This window comes from Canis lupus, chromosome 38, assembly GCF_048164855.1.
Source record: "Canis lupus baileyi chromosome 38, mCanLup2.hap1, whole genome shotgun sequence".
Lineage (NCBI taxonomy): Eukaryota > Metazoa > Chordata > Mammalia > Carnivora > Canidae > Canis > Canis lupus.
The window spans coordinates 1,141,864-1,160,962 of NC_132875.1; the positions used below are offsets into that span (position 1 = coordinate 1,141,864).

The following is a 19,099-nucleotide window of genomic DNA, read 5'->3' on the forward strand; positions in this document are numbered from 1 at the left end:
CTTGCTTTCCCGCTGTCTGGCACACACCCTCTCCCCGCTTTGGTTCGGGCCTTCGTCCTTCTCGTCCCTGGCCGACTGCTGGTCATTCCTCAAAGTTTCATGAGGATGTGACGATCTCCGCCCCTCCCGTGACCCTACGGGGCCGTATCTGGAATCACACCACCGTATGTACCTCACAGCGCGGTGATTATAGGTTTACACGCCGATCTTCCCGACTGGACTGGGAGCTCCTTAAAGGTTAGTTTCAGACTTGCTCATCTCAAGAGCCCAGCACCAGACACTGACATTTTGTTGTAGCATTTTTTAACATTCACTCTTATCGTATGATTCTAAAAAAGCAAACCATTACTGTCAGACCGGTCTTAATTACCAAGCATTTTGCATCCCTGAGTATTATCCTATCCCTGACTTGCATGTATGTCCTCATGAAGAGAATAAGACTCAAAACTGGGGTGGAAATTGGAGACGGAGTTAAAAACATCCACTGGTCATTTTATTTCGTGGCTGAAAAAAAATTAAACCTGGGTGTTTACAGATTTTTTTTTTTTTAATATAGTATAGATTGGGGCAGCCGAGGTGGCTCAGTGGTTTAGCGCCGCCTTCAGCCCAGGACGTGATCCTGGAGACCCGGGATGGAGTCCCACATCGGGCTCCCTGCATGGGGCCTGCTGCTCCCTCTACCTGTGTCTCTGCCTCTCTGTCTCTGTGTCTCTCATGAATAAATAAATAAAATCTTTAAAATATATATATATAGTATAGATTGCAACAAAACACCTGATTTCAAGTAGCATCCTGCATTGCACATAAAGACCCTGCAGCTACAGGTAAAGGAGGAAGGTTCCGTTCTTGACCACGTGATCTTTCGTGTCCTTATATCCAAGCATGTACGTCCACCAGCTGTGACTACACCGTGACGGCGCTCTTGCTTCATCCTGTCTGTATGGACAAATGGACCCTAATGCCCTTGGTCAGACATCTTCTAGAACGTGTCTTTGGGAACTGCCTTAAGAACCATCCTATTAGGGATTCCTGGGTGGTGCAGAGGTTTGGCATCTGCCTTTGGCTCAGGGCACGATCCTGAAGACCCAGGATCGAATCCCACGTCGGGCTCCCGGTGCATGGAGCCTGCTTCTCCCTCTGCCTGTGTCCCTGCCTCTCTCTCTCTCTCTGTGTGACTATCATAAATAAATAAAAATTAAAAAAAAAGGAACCATCCTATTAGTCAACTTGTAAGTCATTCACTACTAGTTCACAGCCAAATCCTGCTTCTGTATTACCCAACATGAGCCACCACGTATGTACCCAACTCAAGCCACCACGTACCCAACACGCCTCGGATCCTACAGATGCCCAGCTATTTTCAAATATCAAATATTTTTTTGAATATCAAATATTCAAAAATCAAATCAATATCAAAATCAAAAGCCATCCTCAAAGGATTAAGATCTTCCACCCCCGCCCGAAGATCCATGCAGAGAGACGTTGGCAAGCTCTCAACCCCATTCCAAGGAGAACAAACATGCATGTTGGATAAGTGGCCAGAAAGACATGGACCAGTGTATCAGAACGATTCAACTTATTTTGGACACTTCATATCTACTTGAATCCGTACATACCTGCAGGGAGCAGGCCCAGGAAACGCGGCTGGCTGCGTACACGTCCGTACTTCTGGAGGAACGCGGTTCATCAAGCCCGTGAGCTTGTAAATACGCTATTTCAGCCAAATCCAGTAGAATTAACTGGGAATCTACTATGTTTCAGCTCCCACGCTAGGCGCTGGGAATCGGAAGCTTCGTGAACTATCACTCCTGCCCTCAAAGAGCCCGCAGCGAAGGGGGCCACGCGGACGAGGCCCTGCAGCTCCGCAAGAGAGGCTGCCCAGGCCAGGGGTGCCGGCGTTCCTCGGGGCCGCAGCGCCCGGCGAGGGTCGAGCACCCCTGCCGAGAAAACTTCTAAGAGGCAGCGGCACCTAATCAGGTTGGGGAGATAAACACAAGCACCAGTTTCATCGGAATTAATGAGACGGGCGATCCAGGCATAGGAAATGGCATGTGCGAAGACACGGGGGCATGACGCAACACCGCGCGTTTGGAAATGACGAGCCACCCCATACTGCTGGATGCGAAGGGGAGGACGGGGGACTCGTGCTGGGGAGGCTGCGGGCACCCAAGGCACCAGAAATGTGCCTTTTTGTTTGCAGATGATTATGTGTGCCCGCTGTCTTTCCAAAATACATCGACCGGCCTGTCGCTGAAGCAATAGCGGCACACGCGGGTATTGCGGGATTTTATGTTTGCCTGAACTTACCGCAAAAAAAACGGTCCCCAGTCTCAGCGCACGTCCGTTCTACCCCCCGATGACTCAGAGCTGGCGTGCGACCCCCTCGGTGCTCCCCCTGTCCCGCTGCCTCCCCACTGCCCGGCCTCCTCCCGGATCCGTCCTCGTCCTCCTCCAATCCCTCAGGTCGGCCCTCTTGCAGGACAGAGGCCCCCACGACCTCGTCCCTAACAGGTCTTCTGGCAAATTCCTGGAGCTCACCACATGGGCTCCGGGGTAGAACAAACCTGGATCTGAACGCGGGATCTCCCAGCCGCGGCTCTGTGTCCTCGGGCCATTTGCTCCACCTGCGGCTCAGAGATGATCACACCTGCCTGCACGGCGGGCGTCACGCACGCGGCCCTGAAGGCTCGGGAGCGCCCAAGGGAGCACGGACTGGAAAGAACTCCGTGTCGCCTCGTGGGCCTTGAACAGCTACTGTTCATCCTAAATACAAATCGCCGAGCGGTTCTCACGCCTGAGGGGTCACGTATACACGCAAGGTGGCTTCGCGGGCACGTGCTCACCTGGACCTTACCTGTCGTTCTGATATCTTGGGCAGTCGGGGCTGCTGGACAAAGCCAACACCTACAGTGTCCCCCACCCGCCCCCATCCCCGGCCTGGGTGAGGGTGAGGGGGCGGAATTCGGCACGTCGGAGAAGGAAAAGGATGCTTTTCTTTTCAGTTTGGTTCTTTCTATAGTTTGATCATTTTGATCATTTTCACCGCACAAATACATTGATGTGTTTAAAGCATCAGTGGGTTTTCCGCGCCCGGAGATTTGGGGTTTTCTTTTGTTGGTTGTATTTGTTTGCTTTCTATTCCGCACCACCGTTTACTAAGCAAACAAACACCCTAAACTCATAATATGCTCTCAGGAAACCCAGTATTTTAGAGGTCATCCCAGTCAGGTTTAGTTAGGATTTTAGGAAAGGGTTGATCAGAAGGTAGTGTTGGGGGATGGGAGGTGCCTGGAGCAGAGAAGGGGGCTCAGTCTGTTCGGTGTCTGCCTTCAGCTCAGATCACGATCCTGGGGTCCTGGAATCGAGTCCCGCGTGGGGCTCTCTGCTCAGCGGGGAGCCTGCTTCTCCCTCTGCTCCTTACCCTGCTCATGCTCTCTCTCTTTCTCTGGGTTTCTCTCTCAAATAAATAGATAAAATCTTCAAAAAAAAAAAAAAAGAAAGAAAGAAAAGAAAGTAGTGTTTGCAGAAACGGAAATGAGCACAGGCTTTACGCTCAAGTGGACCTTACATAGCCGACTTGGACCCACTGTGAACAAATGACATCAGCTCGTTAAACCTCGGTTTCCTCGCATTTGTGGGACGGCTGACACTTCCAACCTCTCCCTCTCCTCAGCGAGACGCCGCGCATGCACAGCACCCAGGGCAAAACGAAAACGTGCAAACAACGGGTGCTGCAACGGTACCTATGATCATTTTTATTACACGTGTGTTGCTGTCCTAGTTGCAGGCTCAGAGCAGGTGAGAATGAAGATGCCGGTTCAAATTGACAATTAAATTGGGGTTGGTATTAGGATGAATAGTTAGAGTCTGTAATAGATTAGGGTTAGGATTGGAATTAGAATTCAATTAAGGTTAGAATTAAAATGCACACAGAGGTGATTATTAAGGATGGGGTTAATTAAAACTGGATAATGGAAGAAGGAAGCGGTATGAGGTGTACTGGTTTAGTTGGGTGGAAAATTAAAGAGAAACGCGATGTGGAAACCCACGTAGAATTGACTGATAAAGGAAAAGTCATAGAGACGAGGAGGATTAGCGTCCAGAACAGAACCTAGCCAGGTCTTGTGGGGGGGGGGGGGGCTGTTTCCTACAGGTGTGGTCATCGCCCTTCCGGATGAATAATCCCCAGGATTCACCCCATTTGGCTGAGGCCTCCTCCCATCCCGACAGGAGCAGGACCGGCGTGGGGAAAGGAATGCCGAGGGCCCACACAGCTGCGTCTAGCCCGGCACCGGTGCCAGCGCCACATTCCACACCCCCAGCTCCCCAGGCTGTTGCTGAGTGGACAGGAGCATCCAGGAGCCAATGCCCGCCTTCTCGCCACCCTCCCTCTCTGCACCCTCTCCCTGCACCCCACCCCGTCTCCACTGTGGCCACCAGCTCTTTCATCCCACAGACAACCTACTCCACGCTCTGCGCAAGCCTCTTGGAAATGCACATTGTGTGTGCCACAGCATTTGAGAGCGCAAAGTAACCATAGAGATCACAATCCAACATGGATACTTTTATTTCACCTAGTTACGTGATGGGGATGATCCCTGTAGGTCAGTCCTGCTTTGCAAACTCTGCTCCTAGTGAACAGGAGTGAGATGCCGGGCGTGCACATGTGTACAAAGGGCATTAGGACGGTTACAGGCCCGGAGTCGTTCCCGACGGAGACGTCCACAGCTGCAGGAGAAACCGCCCTTTCACCCGGGGACGCGCAGGAGTGTGCACCTCCTCAATGTGTGCACGGCTCGGAAGTGCTGGCGGGGCGTCCCCTTGTGCCTCCTGCCCCCTGCCCCGAGGGGACTATCTATCTATCTGCGTCCCTATCCGAGGCGGGTAAGCCCCTAAGTGTGCACCTGTGGGAGCATGGGGAAGAAGTCACTTAGCTTCTCCGAGCCTCATCTTCCTCATCCGTCCACCAAGGGCCATTGGTTAGGTAATCTTGAAGGTTGCTTACGACTCTAATACTCTTTCATTCTATGATTCTAAAAGCCAGTGTCTGCTTCCTATTCCCAAGGCCTAAAGTGCTGCCAAACTGATGCTGATGATGCAGAAAAGGGAAAAAGGAGCCAGTAGGAAAAGAGCATTCCAGAGTCTCATTTGCTAGCTCTTAATACTCTCTCTCCCAAACAGCTCTCCCCTCTCCTCCCACCCCGGGTCCTCCTCCAGCAGAGCAGCCGCGCCCCAGCAGTTAGAGTAGAGGGTGGGGCCAGGCCAGCAGTGGTTAGAGAATTAAGAAAGACAGGCCGGAGGGGCTCACGGCAGAGCAGCAGATGGAAAAGATGATTAGTTAGAGGAGCTTGGGACCTAATCCCCTATCCTGCTGTCCCATCCCACACGTCCCTCTCGCGACACCAACCTGTCTTCCCTTAAGCCCACTCAGATGATCTCTAAGGCTTCTTCTAGCTCCAAAGATAATGCTCTTTAGCCATCAAGACCCTTTAACAAGGAGAGCCGGATCCTTCCCCTCTGAAGCCCCATCCTCTCTGAAAACACACTCACTCCTTCTTTCCCTCTGTTCCCCTAAACTCATGCCAACCTGGTCCCACCACGCTCAGAAGTCCCCATCTTCCCTTCTAGCCTCTCCTGTCTCTTGCATCCTGGTCTGCACAAGCCTCAACCGCACTCCTCCTCCATTTTAGTGTCTCAGAGATGTTAAGACGCCTCCCCAGGGAGAAGGCTTTGGAGGCACTGAAATATGGGAAAGCAAGCAAGTTGGACAGCCCAAGGTGGCCAAAAACTTCTGCATGTAACTCTAAAGAACTACCCAGACCCTCAGGAAACAGGCAAGAGGCAGGCGGGTCTCTTCTCCCAGAGACCAGGACGGAGGAGCATTCTGACCATCGTGAAAGAGCCTCCCAGGGGATATTCATCGGCCTGTCCGCCAGTGACTAACAGTGATACAGAGCTTTCCCCACATCCTCGGCCTTGAACTAAGGCCGTCACAGAGGGCCCAGAAAGCCCGTCGGAGAGGGGGGATATTGCCCAAACACTAAGGATTTGCACGGCGAGGCAGTCAGCAGCGCAGAAAGGGGAGGACTTTTGATGCAACTTTAGCTTTTGGGTGCACATTCCTAAATCTGAGACTCTCTGAATCAAACAATTTTATTTTATTTATTTTAATCTTTTTAAAAAAGACTTCATTTATTTATTCATGAGAGAGACACACACACACACAGAGGCAGAGACCCAGGCAGAGGGAGAAGCAGGCTCCATGCAGGGAGCCTGATGCGGGACGTGATCCCGGGTCTCCAGGCCCTGGGCCAAAGGCGGCTCTAAACTGCTGAACCACCTGGGCTGCCCTGAGTCAAAGAATTTTAGATAGTTAGAGAGATGAGGATTCTTCACCAACATTTGGTCCAACCCCTGATTCTACAGGTGACGCTGAAGTGATGGGGTGTTAACTGCCCTCCCAAGGTTACGCGGACACTTGATAGTAGAAAACTGGCAAGTGGTGGTTAGGACATGGGGCAATAGGAGGGGGAGAGGAGAGCAAGGGCCAAGGCCCCGCCTCTTTCCTCCATCCTGTACCTGGCCTTAGGGGCAGAGGCCTGGCTGGTAAAGAAGGCATCTTCCCCGAGGGCATGCAGCAGAGACCCTTCACCGGAGAACCTGTTCTCAAAATTTAAGAAAGAACAAGGTCCTCTGAAAGATGAAGAAGGAGGAGACCATCGATATGGGGGCGGGGGGAAGAACAAGGAGGCCAACTGGAGGGTTGTTCTGCAGGCAGCCTGGTGGGGCAGGAGCCTGAAGGGGAGCCTGGCGATGGATGGGATGGAAGAGGGATGAGGGATGAGGGATGAGGGATGGAGGGATGGAGGGAGGTGTGGGTTCCCCTGGCCTGCGGTTTTGCGGGAAGAAGCCCTTCCAGGGAGATCGCCTCCTCCGCCAGTTGCTGCTGGACAGACAGGGGCTCGGGGCCAGGATGCCTGTGTCAGGGGAAGGGCACAGCCGAGCCGTCGGGGCGCACTGAGGGGCGCACTTGGGGGGCGCACGGGGGCGCGCACAGGGGGATGCAAGGGGGTGCACTCGGGGGGCGCAGTCGGTGGCGCATTGGGGGACGCACGGGGGGGGGGCGCACTGGGGGACGCACCGGGGGGCGCAGTCGGGGGCGCACCGGGGAACGCACCGGGGGGCGTACCGAGGGGTGCACGGGGTTGGGGGGGCGCACTGGGGGACGCACCGGGGGGCGCACGGGGGGGCGCACCGAGGGGTGCACGAGGGGGCACACTGGGGGGCGCAGTCGGGGGCGCACTGGGGGATGCACCGGGGGGTGCACGGGGGGGGGCGCAGTCGGGGGCGCACTGGGGGCGCACGGGGGGGGGGCGCACCGAGGGGTGCACGAGGGGGCACACTGGGGGGCGCAGTCGGGGGCGCACCGGGAGGCGCACTGGAGGACGCACCGGGGGCGCACGGGGGGCGCACTGGGGGCGCGCTCGGGGCGCGGGGCCGGTGGGCGCGCCCCTGCCGGGGCCTGCAGCGGCCGCTCCCGCCAGCTGGCCCCAGGCCCTGCCCGGCGCCCCCTCCGCCCCAGCCGACAGGGGTGCGCGCGGCCCCGCCGCCCAGCCAGTTCGCTCCCTCGGCCCCGCACCCGCGCCCGGCTGGCGGGGCTCCCGGGGGAGAAGGCGGAAGGCACCACGAGGGCGCAGGGGGGGTGGAGGGAGGCGGGGGGCGGGGAATGCGGCAGCGGGGCCCCCCCGCGCCCGGCCCAGCCCCCCGCCGCCCCCCCTCCGCCCGCAGCCGAATGGTTTGCTCCGAGCGCCCTATTTAATCCCCGCGACTGCAGCAGCGCCGGCTCCCTCCCGGTCCCCGCCTCGGCCCCGGGCTCCGACGCGGCTCGGGGCGCCCACCGGTCCGCGCCGCCGCCCGCCGCCCGCCCGCGCCCCGCGCCCCGCGCCCCGGGGACCCAGGCCCGCCCGGCGCCGCGGGAGGCTCGGCCGCGCCATGGGGGCCCGCCCCGCCCTGCCGCTGCTGCTGCTGCTGCTCGCCTGCCGCGGGGCGCCCGGGGGGGCCAACCTCTCCCAGGACGGTGAGTGCGGGCGGGGCGGGGCGGGGGCGCGCGCTTTGTCTGCGCGGGGGCGGCGGGGGCGGCCCTCGGAGGGCGGGGGCGGGGGCGGCCGTGCACCTGCTCCGCGCCTGGCTGCGCGCGCGGCTCCGGGGCCGGGGGCTCGGGGAGGCTCGGGGGGCTCCGGGAGCTCGGGGGGGCTCGGGGGGCTCGGGGGGCTCCGGGAGCTCGGGGGCCGGGGGTCCCGTGTGCGCGTGTCTGGCTGCGCGCGTCGGTGCCGCCGTCTGCCTCTGCGTTTCTGTGTCAGCATCCGTGTGTGTCTGTGTCCGTGTGCGCTGGGGGCGGAGTGAGATCCGGCGGAGTCAGGGCGTGTGTCGGGGTCTGTGGATGTGTCTGGAGGGCTCGCAGAGCCCGTGCACCCCCGAACCTGCTGTGTGCAAACACCGCCGCGCCCCCGCCCGCCCCCGCCCACCCCCACCCACCCGCGGCGCAGCTCCGGGAAGGGGGCCTGGGTGAGGCCGCCGAGGGGGGCGTGGGCAAGGAAGGGGTGGGGGCTCCTCCTTGGAGCAAAACAACAACACCGGGCGGGGAGGTGGCGGCGGCCGGGATGGCGGTCCCCGTGGCGGTGGCAGCAGCTGGGAGAAGCAGCCCAGACAGGAGCGGAGGAGGTGGGGGAAGGCTGGGCAGAAGGAACCAAGACGTTTGGGGAGGAGGATGCCCGGAGAAAACCCAAAGCTGCCCGGGGCTAAGCACTGATTTTGCCACATTGGAGGGGAGGGGGCGGGAGGTGGCCTGAGCCCCTTGGCCCCAGGTGGGAACTCAAGCCTCCCTGGGTTTGTAAGGGTGAGACACAAGGAAGACAGTGGGGGGGAGGGGGGCAGGGAGGCGGGGCCAGGGTGAGGGGACTTGGGGAAGGGCCCCTCCCGCCCCGGCCCTGGCTATGTAGGTCAGCGCAGCCGTGGGGGCCCCTCGGCTTCCTTACAGCCCCGCTGCAGGTTCATGGGGTGGCAGGGGACAGTTTGTAGGGAGCCCAGGAAGGGAGCCGCGGCTCAGAGCCTCAGGTCCCCCGAGGAGGGAGGAGGGAGGGCAGGCCTGGAGGGACTAACGGAATGCATCCTCTGGTCTCCTCCGCCCAGTCGCCCAGTGGGGGGAGGGCCGGGCTGTGGTAGGGGGAGAGGTAGGGGGAGAGGGGGCCGGGACCTCTGCGGAGCAAAGGGATGTGGGGAGAGTGAGGGGGAGGGTGGTGGCTATGCCCGGACAGATGCCAACCAGAAACAGAAAGAACCGCAGGGGAGGAGAAAGGGGAGGCGGCTCCTGGGCTATGGACCCAGTGGCCAGCAGGGATGGGCACGGGGCCAGGGCGGGGCGGGGGTGGAGAGGGGAGGGGTGAAACTGGGGAGGATGATGTAAAGAATTTCATCTGAAGAAAACAGGCGACGAGCCAGGGAGCCAGGGTGCCGGAGGAATAAGTGCTCCATCTCCCCTGACCTGCCCCCCAGCCCTGTCCCCATCATGATGGAGGAGCATCAGCCCGGCCCGTAGGACGACACCGGGGATCCCCGCCCCTACAGCCTACTGACCTCAGCCTGTGCCCATCAACACCCCTAAGGGAGTCCTGCTGGAGTCTCCACACACAGCAGCCCCTCCCCACCGTGGAATGCCCCTTCCCCAGAGGACTAGGCTCATGGCCCGCTCCCTCGCCCAGGAGGGGAGGGGAGTCCCAAGGGCCGGCTGGGTGCGAGGCAAGGACAGGCTGCCGCTGTGTGGGCCTCAGCGCCGGGCCTCGACCGGGCCTTGACTCTCACAGTCTCGGCGGCCACAGCCCCGGGCCGTCTCATCCTGCCAGGTGCACTCAGCACAGCCGGTGTGACCCACCCCGCACCTGTTCAGAGGGCAGACTGCCACCCTGGGCTGGGACCTGCACAGAGGGAGGTCACCCCGGGAGCCGGGAGCGCTTCAGCTCGAGGACAGACCACTGAAGAACAGACTAAAGCCGTGTGCTAGCCAAGTCTCCCCTCCCCAGACGCAGTACTCTGTCTGGCCCTCCCTCCACCTGGGGGGCCCCCCCGGCCCTTACCCCGGGGGGTAGTAAGGCTGAAACCCTCTGTTGTCATATCTCCAAGCGCTGGGGGGAAGGCATGCTGGGTGCTGAATTTGGGGATCGGGAGTTTCCAGAGGAGACTCGGCAAGTCAGGGATGGGGAGGGAGGCTCGCTCCCAAGCAAGAGTCCGAGGAGGCCTCTTTTCCTTGGAGAGCATCGTGGGTCGGGTCGGGGTGGCTGACATCCGTCTGTGCGCAGCGTCCCGGGTCGTACCACTATACAGGCCACACGGCCACATGCAGGCTTTACCTCGCCTAATCGTGCCTCTTGGTTTCTGGACCCACGAAGGCGAGCTCTGAGGTGGGAGGCAGTGGCAGAGATCTGATGCTCGGGGCGTGGACGACCACCCTGACCAGGGGCCCAGGCAGGGAGCCAGGCAGCCCGCGGCCCACCCCGTAGTGTGCGCCAGGGCAAGGGGCTGCAGTGTGAAAGTGGGGGGACAGCGCTCCCCAGGGCCCTGCTGCCCGCGTGCTCCGGGGCGTGTGGTGCAGTGGCTACCTCCGTGCGGAAGGAGGGAAACCACTCCCTGCGCGGCTGGGGTGGGCAGCTTTTGTAGGGTTCGTGAGGCCGAACAGGCGCTGAGAGGCCGGGGAGGGCGAGACGCGCTCGGGGAGCCAGGCCACCAAGGCTGCAGCCGGAGGCCCAGGACCAGCGTGGCCATTCCGCTTGCCGCCCGCTCCTTCCTCCCCCCCTCCCCGCGAGTCCCGGCCCCCAGCGGCATCCCCAGGGTCAACCCCAGGGTCGGCAGACTGGAGGCCTGCAAGCTTGCTTTGGGCCATGCTGCTGTCCGGTGAGCGCGTGGCCATTCAACACGCTGAGCCGCCTTCCTGGGGTCCCCCCTCCCTGGGTTCTTCCCAGCCTGTGAGCTCACCGAGCATCCCGGCCGGGCGGACAGCCTGAAGGCCTCCACTGGTGGCCCTTTAACCTTGTGCCGCCCCACACGACTGTCGTTCCCTTCCCAGTGACCTTCTGTCCGCCGCCGTCCATTCTCCAGCCCCCTGGCCAGGTGCCCAGCGTAGGGCTCACGCCCAGTGTGCCGGAGAAGTCCAGAGAGCGCTGGCTCCACAGCTGCCCATGGGCCTGCCTGGCTCACCTGCTCCGTCCTGAGCTCTCCCAGGGTGCCCTCGGGGAGGGCGTACGTTCCCTGGCTCCGGAGGGGGCTTCCCGGGCTTCCCTGGCTCCGGGGGAGGTTCCCTGACTCCAGGGGAGGGGTCCCTGGCTTGGAGGAAGCGGTCCCTGGCTTCAGGGGAGAGTTCCCTTGCTCCGGGGTGGTTCCCTGACTCCAGGGGAGGGGTCCCTGACTCCAGGGGAAGGGTCCCTGGCTCCAGGGGTGGTTCCCTGGCTCTGGGTGAGGGTCCCTGACTCCAGGGGAGGGGTCCCTGGCTTCGAGGGAGGGATCTCTGGCTCCAGGGGCAGTTCCCTGGCTCCGGAGGGGCCCCTGGCTCCAGGGGAGGGTTCCCTGGCTCCACGAGAGGGGTCCCTGGCTTGGAGGAAGGGGTCCCTGGCTTCAGGGGAGGGTTTCCTGGCTCCGGGGTAGGGGTTCCCTGGTTCTGAGGGAGGGATCCCTGGCTCCAGGGATGGTTCCCTGGCTCCGGGTGGGGTCCCTTGCTCCGGGGGAGGTTCCCTGGCTCCGGGGGGGGGGGTTCCCTGGCTCTGGGGGAGGGGCCCCTGACTCCAGGGGAGGGGTCCCTGGCTCAGAGGAAGGGGTCTCTGGCTTCAGGGGAGGGTTCCCTGGCTCCGGAGGGGGTTCCCCAGCTCCAGGTGGGGGGGCAGTTCCCTGGCTCTGTTGGGGGGGTTCCCTGGCTCCGGGACCTCCCCACGGAGGAAGCAGTCTGTGTGATGAGGGGCCCAGGCCGCAGCACGTCCACTGGCTCTCCAGAGTACCAAGCTCCCCCTGGGGGGCGGGGGGCGGGGGGCTAAGGCACCACTGCTGCTCAGAGGAGCTTCTTCCAGGACAGTGCTTTGCTCACTTCCATTTTTAAAGCTGAGACATTCTTCTCTCACATAAGCAAAAACCGATGAGAGGAGAATTACTCTTCTGGAAAGGGAGGGGACGAACCTGTGGCTCTGTCACCCTTCTTGCCGCCCCCGCCGCCCCCCTGCGGGCGACCCCCCCACCCCGGGCGTCCCGCTCCCACAGCCTGAGGTCCTCCGCCCCCTGGGACGCCGGCGAGGGAGCCAGCCCGCTGCCCTCAGACGCTCTCTCTCTGTCTCCTTCCTCTTCCAACCGAGGCTGCAGGCCCAAGTCTAATTTCAAGAGTGCCTTGCTGGAAACATTCCCTGTTCACTCGGGGAGTGACTCACAGTTCTGCAGCCATAAAATTCCACAGATGGCATCTTTCGGGTGTTCCGGTCACTCTGAAACAGCAGCCTGCGCGCGGCTGTGCTATTGCCCTGCAAACCCCGAGACTTGGCTTCGGGGCTCCTCGCCGGTGCGACTTTCCTGCAGTCCACAGGACGGGCGGAAGGGAATCAAGAGCTGCTTGTGGCTTAGTCACGGGCTAGGGATAGTATCTTCACCGTTATCACCAGAGAGATGACCCCCTGGAGCAGGGGTGGGGGGAGGAGGCCGGAGCGGGGGGCACTGTGAGTCGTCACCTTTGTAGCCTCCTGCTCACTGGTTCTATGGTCCCCGTTTTGTTATCCGCTTCTCAGCGATGGAATGTCGCCTAAGGCTGGTCCCCTAGGTTCCAGACTCTCCCCGAAGGCAGCTGGTGGCCTGGGTTACCTCCATGCTGACCACGAACGGAAAAAAAAAAAAAGAGAGAGAAAAAAAAAAAAAAACCCCAAGGCATTAGGAGGTTTGGGTGATCATATCTTCTCCTTTTCATCTTTCGTGTTAAAATTTAACATTTCCCGTTTAACGCCTGGCTATAGGCCCATATACTGGAACATTCTGTTTCCTGGATGAGGTCATGTCCTGGAGGTCTCTCCATAAACTCTGAGAACAGCAGTCCCCACGGGAATGCTTATAGGGGATAGAGAGAAACAAAGCCTCCGAAAGGGAGCCTGGAGAGTCAAACCATCAGATAAGGATTCAGGTCACTGAAAACGCAGTCAAATTAAGAATAAATAAGTCCCGTGCAACTGTAAAATGGAGAAGAATAAGTCTCTGGGGCCAACGACCTGCCTCTTCCTCTGGGGTCGGCAGTAGTGCGGATTCTTTATAAAGTCAGAACCAGCTGGTGTTCGGGGTTCCTGACCCCCCAGCCCAGTCCTGTTGTAACAAGCAGACCCACCCCTCCTAGCACCGGGCAGCCGAGCTTTTAAGAGTCTCGAACACAATAAGCTGTTGAGGTTTTGGCAAAATAGAGGCTTAGTAAAGCCACGCATCTATTCTTCACTGCAGCAACAAGTACTGGAGAGAGGGAGAGAGAACGATGTGTCCTTTTACCAAAATTTCTCTAAGTGTAAAGAGACTGACCAGATGTCCCAACTAAGAGGCGTGATCCACTCCTCTCTCCCACACGCCCTGAAGACGGCACTACTCACGCCCATCCGGGGTGCCTCAGGGCACCGTGACCCCGAAAGACAGGTGACGGGTGAGAAACCCCACGGCTGTCCCACGCCCCAGTGTCTCTGAGGGGACACGGGCCCCGTGGCCTCGTTTCCCTCATTAGGAGATGCTTTAATCCACGATTGACTTAGCAAATTAAAGCCCCCTCCACCGCCACGGACACCTAGGTAATTGTCGCTGATTACTGAGGCTGCTCGCGGTGGTTAACTCGGTCGGTGGGTGGGCCTCACTTCTTGTAGGATCCTGGGCGTACAGGTGGCAAGTGCGAACAAAGTGCTTCCAGGAGGCCCTTGAGAGCAAGTGAGGGGCACAGGGCGATGCTAGCAGCGGCCCCATGTCTCCCATGTCTGTGGGTTCAGTGCGAGTCTGAGCCCCTGCCCGGGAAGGGAAGCGGGAGCGCTGAGCTCTCCATGGTGCTAGCCCCCACCTGCCTCTGCGGCTGCTCCTGCTGCTCTCCGTGGTCCTGCCCTCCCTCCAGCCTCCCAACCCTCCACCCCTCCTACGCGCATCCTCGCCCCCCCCACACACACCCACCACAGACACGCAGGGTCTTGGCCACGAGCCCCGATCCGCTCCACCAGGACGAGGGGCACAGACCTTGAGATAGGGACACGAGAGGTCCTCACGGCCGTCTAAACAACCGCAGCAAGGGCACAGGACGAGCAAGCGACACCGAGGTTGAGCAGATGTAGGGGACTAGGGCCTACGGTGACCTCACGTGGCCTCCGGAGAACTGGGTGTCTTGCCATATCCCGGAGCCACAAATTCAAAACAGAACCACAACACAGTCATGGTTCAGGCTGAGACGCTGTTGCTCACATACGGCGAGTACCACACCGACGCTGCGAATGTGCAATGCAAAGCGCGCCATTCCCGGTTTCGGCAGGCCCCTCCCCGTGCCACTCTGAGCCTGCCGGCCGGCCGGCTCAAACTGTCCTGTCACGGTGCTTTGCTTACTTCCCCTTTTCCCTCGACCTTAGCAGTAAACACAAAGACAACGCGTACGGATGATGGGACACCTGAGCCGATAATGGAGGAACTTCACGTACGAGGGGCACAGAAACCAAGTACTAACACCCTGACTCAGGTTCCCCATCTTTCCCACCACCTTGTACAGAACTAAATACGAGCATCTCATCCCAGAGCCCAAGTCCTTGGCCACGTCTCAGGAGAGACGTATCTTTAAAGTGGACTCTGCTACTCTTTTGGGGTATCTGCCAATGCCGATGACGTCAAATGCGGCAAGGAGCCGAGAATGCTCAGCCCCTGCCAGTCTGAGACTAGACAGCCTGTTCCTCCCGTCACATCAGAACTGCACGAGCTCATCTTCCCCTAAAGGCTGCTTTTCCCCCCCATTATCAGTTGCTTGGTACTAGTTCCTAGAATAGCGAATGCCGGCGAGTGACCTACAGTAGAACCTAGCCGGGGAGGCAGGCTCCCAGGATGGATTTCCAGGGCCCCTCTTCCATCTCCTCATGGGAAACAAGGAGAAACTTCATTCCTCAAGGACAGGTAATGGAAGTGATTTATCTCCATGAGCGAGCCTTCAGGAAGGCAGAATTTGGGTTACAGTAACAGCTGGAGTATCTCCTATCCACCCGTCCCCCTGAGCCCCCCCTGTTCTCATGAACAGCGGACATATTGCAGAAGGGATCCTAATGCGGAGCTTCCGGCAATTTTTTTTTTCTTCCCAAAACCTGCATCATTTCTTCTATGTAAGGTCTCCCCTCTGGGATTCCTTAACCCTCTCTGTCTCCTGGACATCTCCAGGAGAATGATAGGAACGCTAAATAATATAAAGAACTAAAATGCAGTGTCTCTAAGGATTTATTTTTCCTTACCCCCGGCCAGACCTGCGCTAATTGTGTATTGATTGCTAATTATGAGCACCTTTGGCTCATTTACTTCCCGTTCAGGGTCGGGAAGGTCAGATGCATCACCTTGCCCTAGGGACAAAAAGAACAGGGAGTGAAGGCTGCTATCTCCACCACTCATCTCCGAGCCAACCACTACTTAGCTCTGCACTTGCTTTATATAATCCCAGACATTAGCAGGGCTGACTGGAGATCCCGAACCCCCAGTACCGGGTTTCATGGTGAATATGCAAATCCTGGCTTCCAACATTGATTTGTCTTCTGTTGCCCTGATTCTTTGCTTCCAGTCCTGATTCTAGAATTCCAGCCAAAACCTCCGGTTGAAAGGTCCAGAGGGTGAACTGGTTTCTTGAGTCTCTGACTTAAATACCTGCTACTTCTTAGAAACCCGGCAGCAAGACTCTAGCAAATACATTGATGACAAGTAACCTGAGACTTAGCACAGCTTGGGTCAAGCTCTCAAGAGCCTAGAGCCAAGTCCTTTCCTTATTATGGAACAAGGGGCCAGTTTTACCATCTGCTCCTAATCATTTGTCCCTCAGTGGATGCAAAAATGACAGCAGGACAGTTGCACTCATTCCTACTCTTATTCTAATTCCTAAGGATGACATCTTTCCAAACACATATTCTATGTTTTCTCCTCCCATCTCCGTCCCATCGTCTCAGACAAATATAAAAACCACCACCACTAAGCGCCCGGGCCGCACATATTCCCATTTATCCTCAACTGCTGCTTCATGCCAACCCTCTTCTGGTCTCCAAGCCCTGGAGTCCAGTGTCAGTGACAGATGGCCTGAGCCTCAGCCCTTGGGAGGGGAGAGGGTTCTGGCCCTCTCCTGGGGAGTCTGAGCAGAAGAGAGAGCCTAAATTCTGCTTTGGGGGAGAATCTCTGAGTTTGAGCCATATGGTTTTCTGGAAGTAAGGGCTTCTGACTAATAATGGGCTGGGGAGAAGAAGGGCCCTGTATCTGGGTCATAAGAAAAGCTGTGTTTATGTCAGGAGAAAAAAAAAAAAAGAAAGAAAGAAAATAAAAACAGAGAGGCGAATAGTGAATAGTGTAGTGTGTCATGTGTGTTAAGGGACACACGCTGAACGAGAGAAGGAGGGGAACTAGGCCGGAATACAGATGCACCACGGGGAACCAAAATGGGGCGTCTGCCCTCGTCAGGGAGGGTACCCAGCGCGGGTCTCAGGGAGGAACAGGAGATCTGGTGGTCCCGCTGCGCTGACCGCCAAGTCCGTAGGCTCGGAAGACGGTGTCTGTTGCACAGAAGCACGGAGGGCTCCGAGTAAGGCTAACTGAATAAGGTGCCACCCTCTGGAAAATAGAATTTTTTTCTTTTTTTAAGAGAGAAAAGTGAAGGGAAGAGACTAAATCTGTTAGGACTGCGGGAGGGGGCCCGGAGCGGCGTGGGTGTGCAGAGCGGAACACATCTGTCTTCATGTAATGCTCTCTCCACTGCCCTGAACCTGCCATCCACACCTTGACTCCAATCACCCAGTGAAGGGAAACAGTGAAAACAAGTCCGTAAAATCAGAGCCAGCAGAGATGAATGCGTTCTCGCCTGACTTCTAACAGATTAAACTTTTTTCGCGCCCCCCCACCCCGCCTGCCACCAAGGGGTCAAGGCTGAGAGATGAGACAGGGAGCCCCCCACCCCATGCACCGAGGCAGGCATCGAGGCCCCGCAGCACCGACTGAGGACTGGGGCGTCGGGGGACCCGTCTTCATCCCCAACCGCCCCCTCCCAGCCCCGGGTGACCTTGCGGGCCCCAGTCCCTCCTCTGCCATATGCACGCTGTCCGGGGGGAGAGATGGGAGTCTGCGTTCACCGCCTCTGTTGTTTCCTTTCCCAAGTATGTTCTAAGGTGGGAGGGCTTTCCGCAGCTCGGTTCCATCCCTGTGAGCGCAGCAAGGTAAATTTGGGGAAGGGGTGGGAAGTGCCTGCACTGGGTGCAGGGGGAGGCCTGAGAGTTCAGACCAAGTCAGGCTCCCCGAAGGCCTGACCCGATTTATGGGTGTGTGAGCGCGTGGGAAGCAAGCAAGGAGGTGGCGTGAACAGACGCTCCTAGGGTGGCCCGGTGCTACCATCAAGGGGGGAGGGGGGGTGCACCGGGCCTCACCTGCTTACCTGAGACCCGGCAGGTGCCTCGGCCCCTGCACAGACCCAGCCGCTCTGGCTCTCATGGCAATCCTCCCCACCTCCGGAGCCAGCCTCTGCACTCTGCCTCACGCCCTCCAGCCGCTCAGCCCAGAACACTCCGTATGTGCTTGTGCACAGCACACTGGGGCCTGGAAGCAACAAGCTAAAGCTGGGGAAGGGGCGCTCTGGGGTCCCGATCCCCTTCCCCTTTGTGTCCCAACTGCAGTTCCCGCCAGGATGCAGTATTGGCTGCAGAGGGGCTTGTTTTTGTTGGGGGCCAGCCCAGGGCTCCCTCCCAGCGCTAATGCACGGAGAACACTGACTCAATAGCAAATCAAAGCAACAGCTGTCCCCACCTCCTTCTCTGCCACCCACTTCCTAGTCCCTGCTCCTCGGAATCTTAACGAAGTCTCTGAGGGGCCCCTCAGCCTACCACGAGCCCACTTCTGCCTCCAGAGTTTTCTCTCTCCTGAGCTCAAGAATAGGACATGCTCCTGCGCTCCTTCCCCTCCTGTAGCATCCCCCCCACCCCGGCCCAGCAGCCCGCGCCTCCCCACCGCCAGCGGCCAGCACACGCATGCACACACACAGCCTGTCCTCACTCAGCCCCTTTCACATCTGAGGGCACGAGCGCCTTCTGCCCCTCGGGTCCTCACCAGGGAGACCTGCAGCAGCCGGGGGGGGGGGGGGGGGGGGGCCAGCGTCTGTACAGACGCCGCCCGTCACAGCTGCAGGAGCTCGTACCCCACCTCACTCCGCCTCTCACCTGCCTGATATGTAGGGGCCTTACCTCCCGTGAGGTCTCCCAGGGGCTGGGGAGCTCACTACCACACACAGACAGGTGGGGAGCCGAGAGGGTAGATGTCGCCGAAAGTAAAATCACACTAGCTGGCAGCCTCGCCTCCAAATGCCCTGGCCCACAGGCTGCCATCCAACGACAGTAGCCACAGGAGCCGGGCTTCTAACCGCAGGCCCCGCAGACTGCCTGTGTGGCCTCGTTCAAGTTTCTCAACCTCTCTAAGCCCTGGACTTTTCTTCTTCTTTTTTTTTTTTTTTTGGATTTTTCTTCTTTAAAATGAGATTAGCACTAGATATTACTTCGGATTCTTGTCCACTCTAAAAGTCTAGGTTTTTTTTTTTTTTTAAGATTTTTTTTAATTTAGTCATTTGAAAGAGAGAGAGGAGTGGCCCAGGGAGAGGGAGAAGCGGTCTCCCCATGGGGTTGGATCCCAGGACCTGGGGATCATGACCTGAGCCGAAGGCAGATGCTTGACCTGCTGAGCCACCCTGGTGCCCCTCAAAGTCTTTGCTTCTAAGAATGATAGAGGGGGACATATTTGGGGGAGGATTAGGCACAAGAGAAGGAAGAGGGGAATTAACTGAATTTTGGTAAAAGGGCATCAGAAAGGA

General features: G+C 58.6%; 1 protein-coding gene across 2 annotated transcripts in view; it reads left to right on the plus strand.

Moving 5' to 3' along the window:
* The first annotated feature begins 7,926 nt into the window (after window positions 1-7,926).
* The window catches only part of CADM3 (cell adhesion molecule 3), a 31,392-nt gene continuing 20,219 nt past the window's right edge, over window positions 7,927-19,099 (plus strand). The window contains exon 1 of one of the 2 annotated variants that reach the window (XM_072814834.1): window positions 7,927-8,077. In XM_072814834.1, the coding sequence (XP_072670935.1) occupies window positions 7,993-8,077 (85 nt within the window). In that variant the 5' untranslated portion in view covers window positions 7,927-7,992. The remainder of the gene's footprint in view (window positions 8,078-19,099) is intronic. The other variant, XM_072814833.1, reaches the window with a different exon arrangement.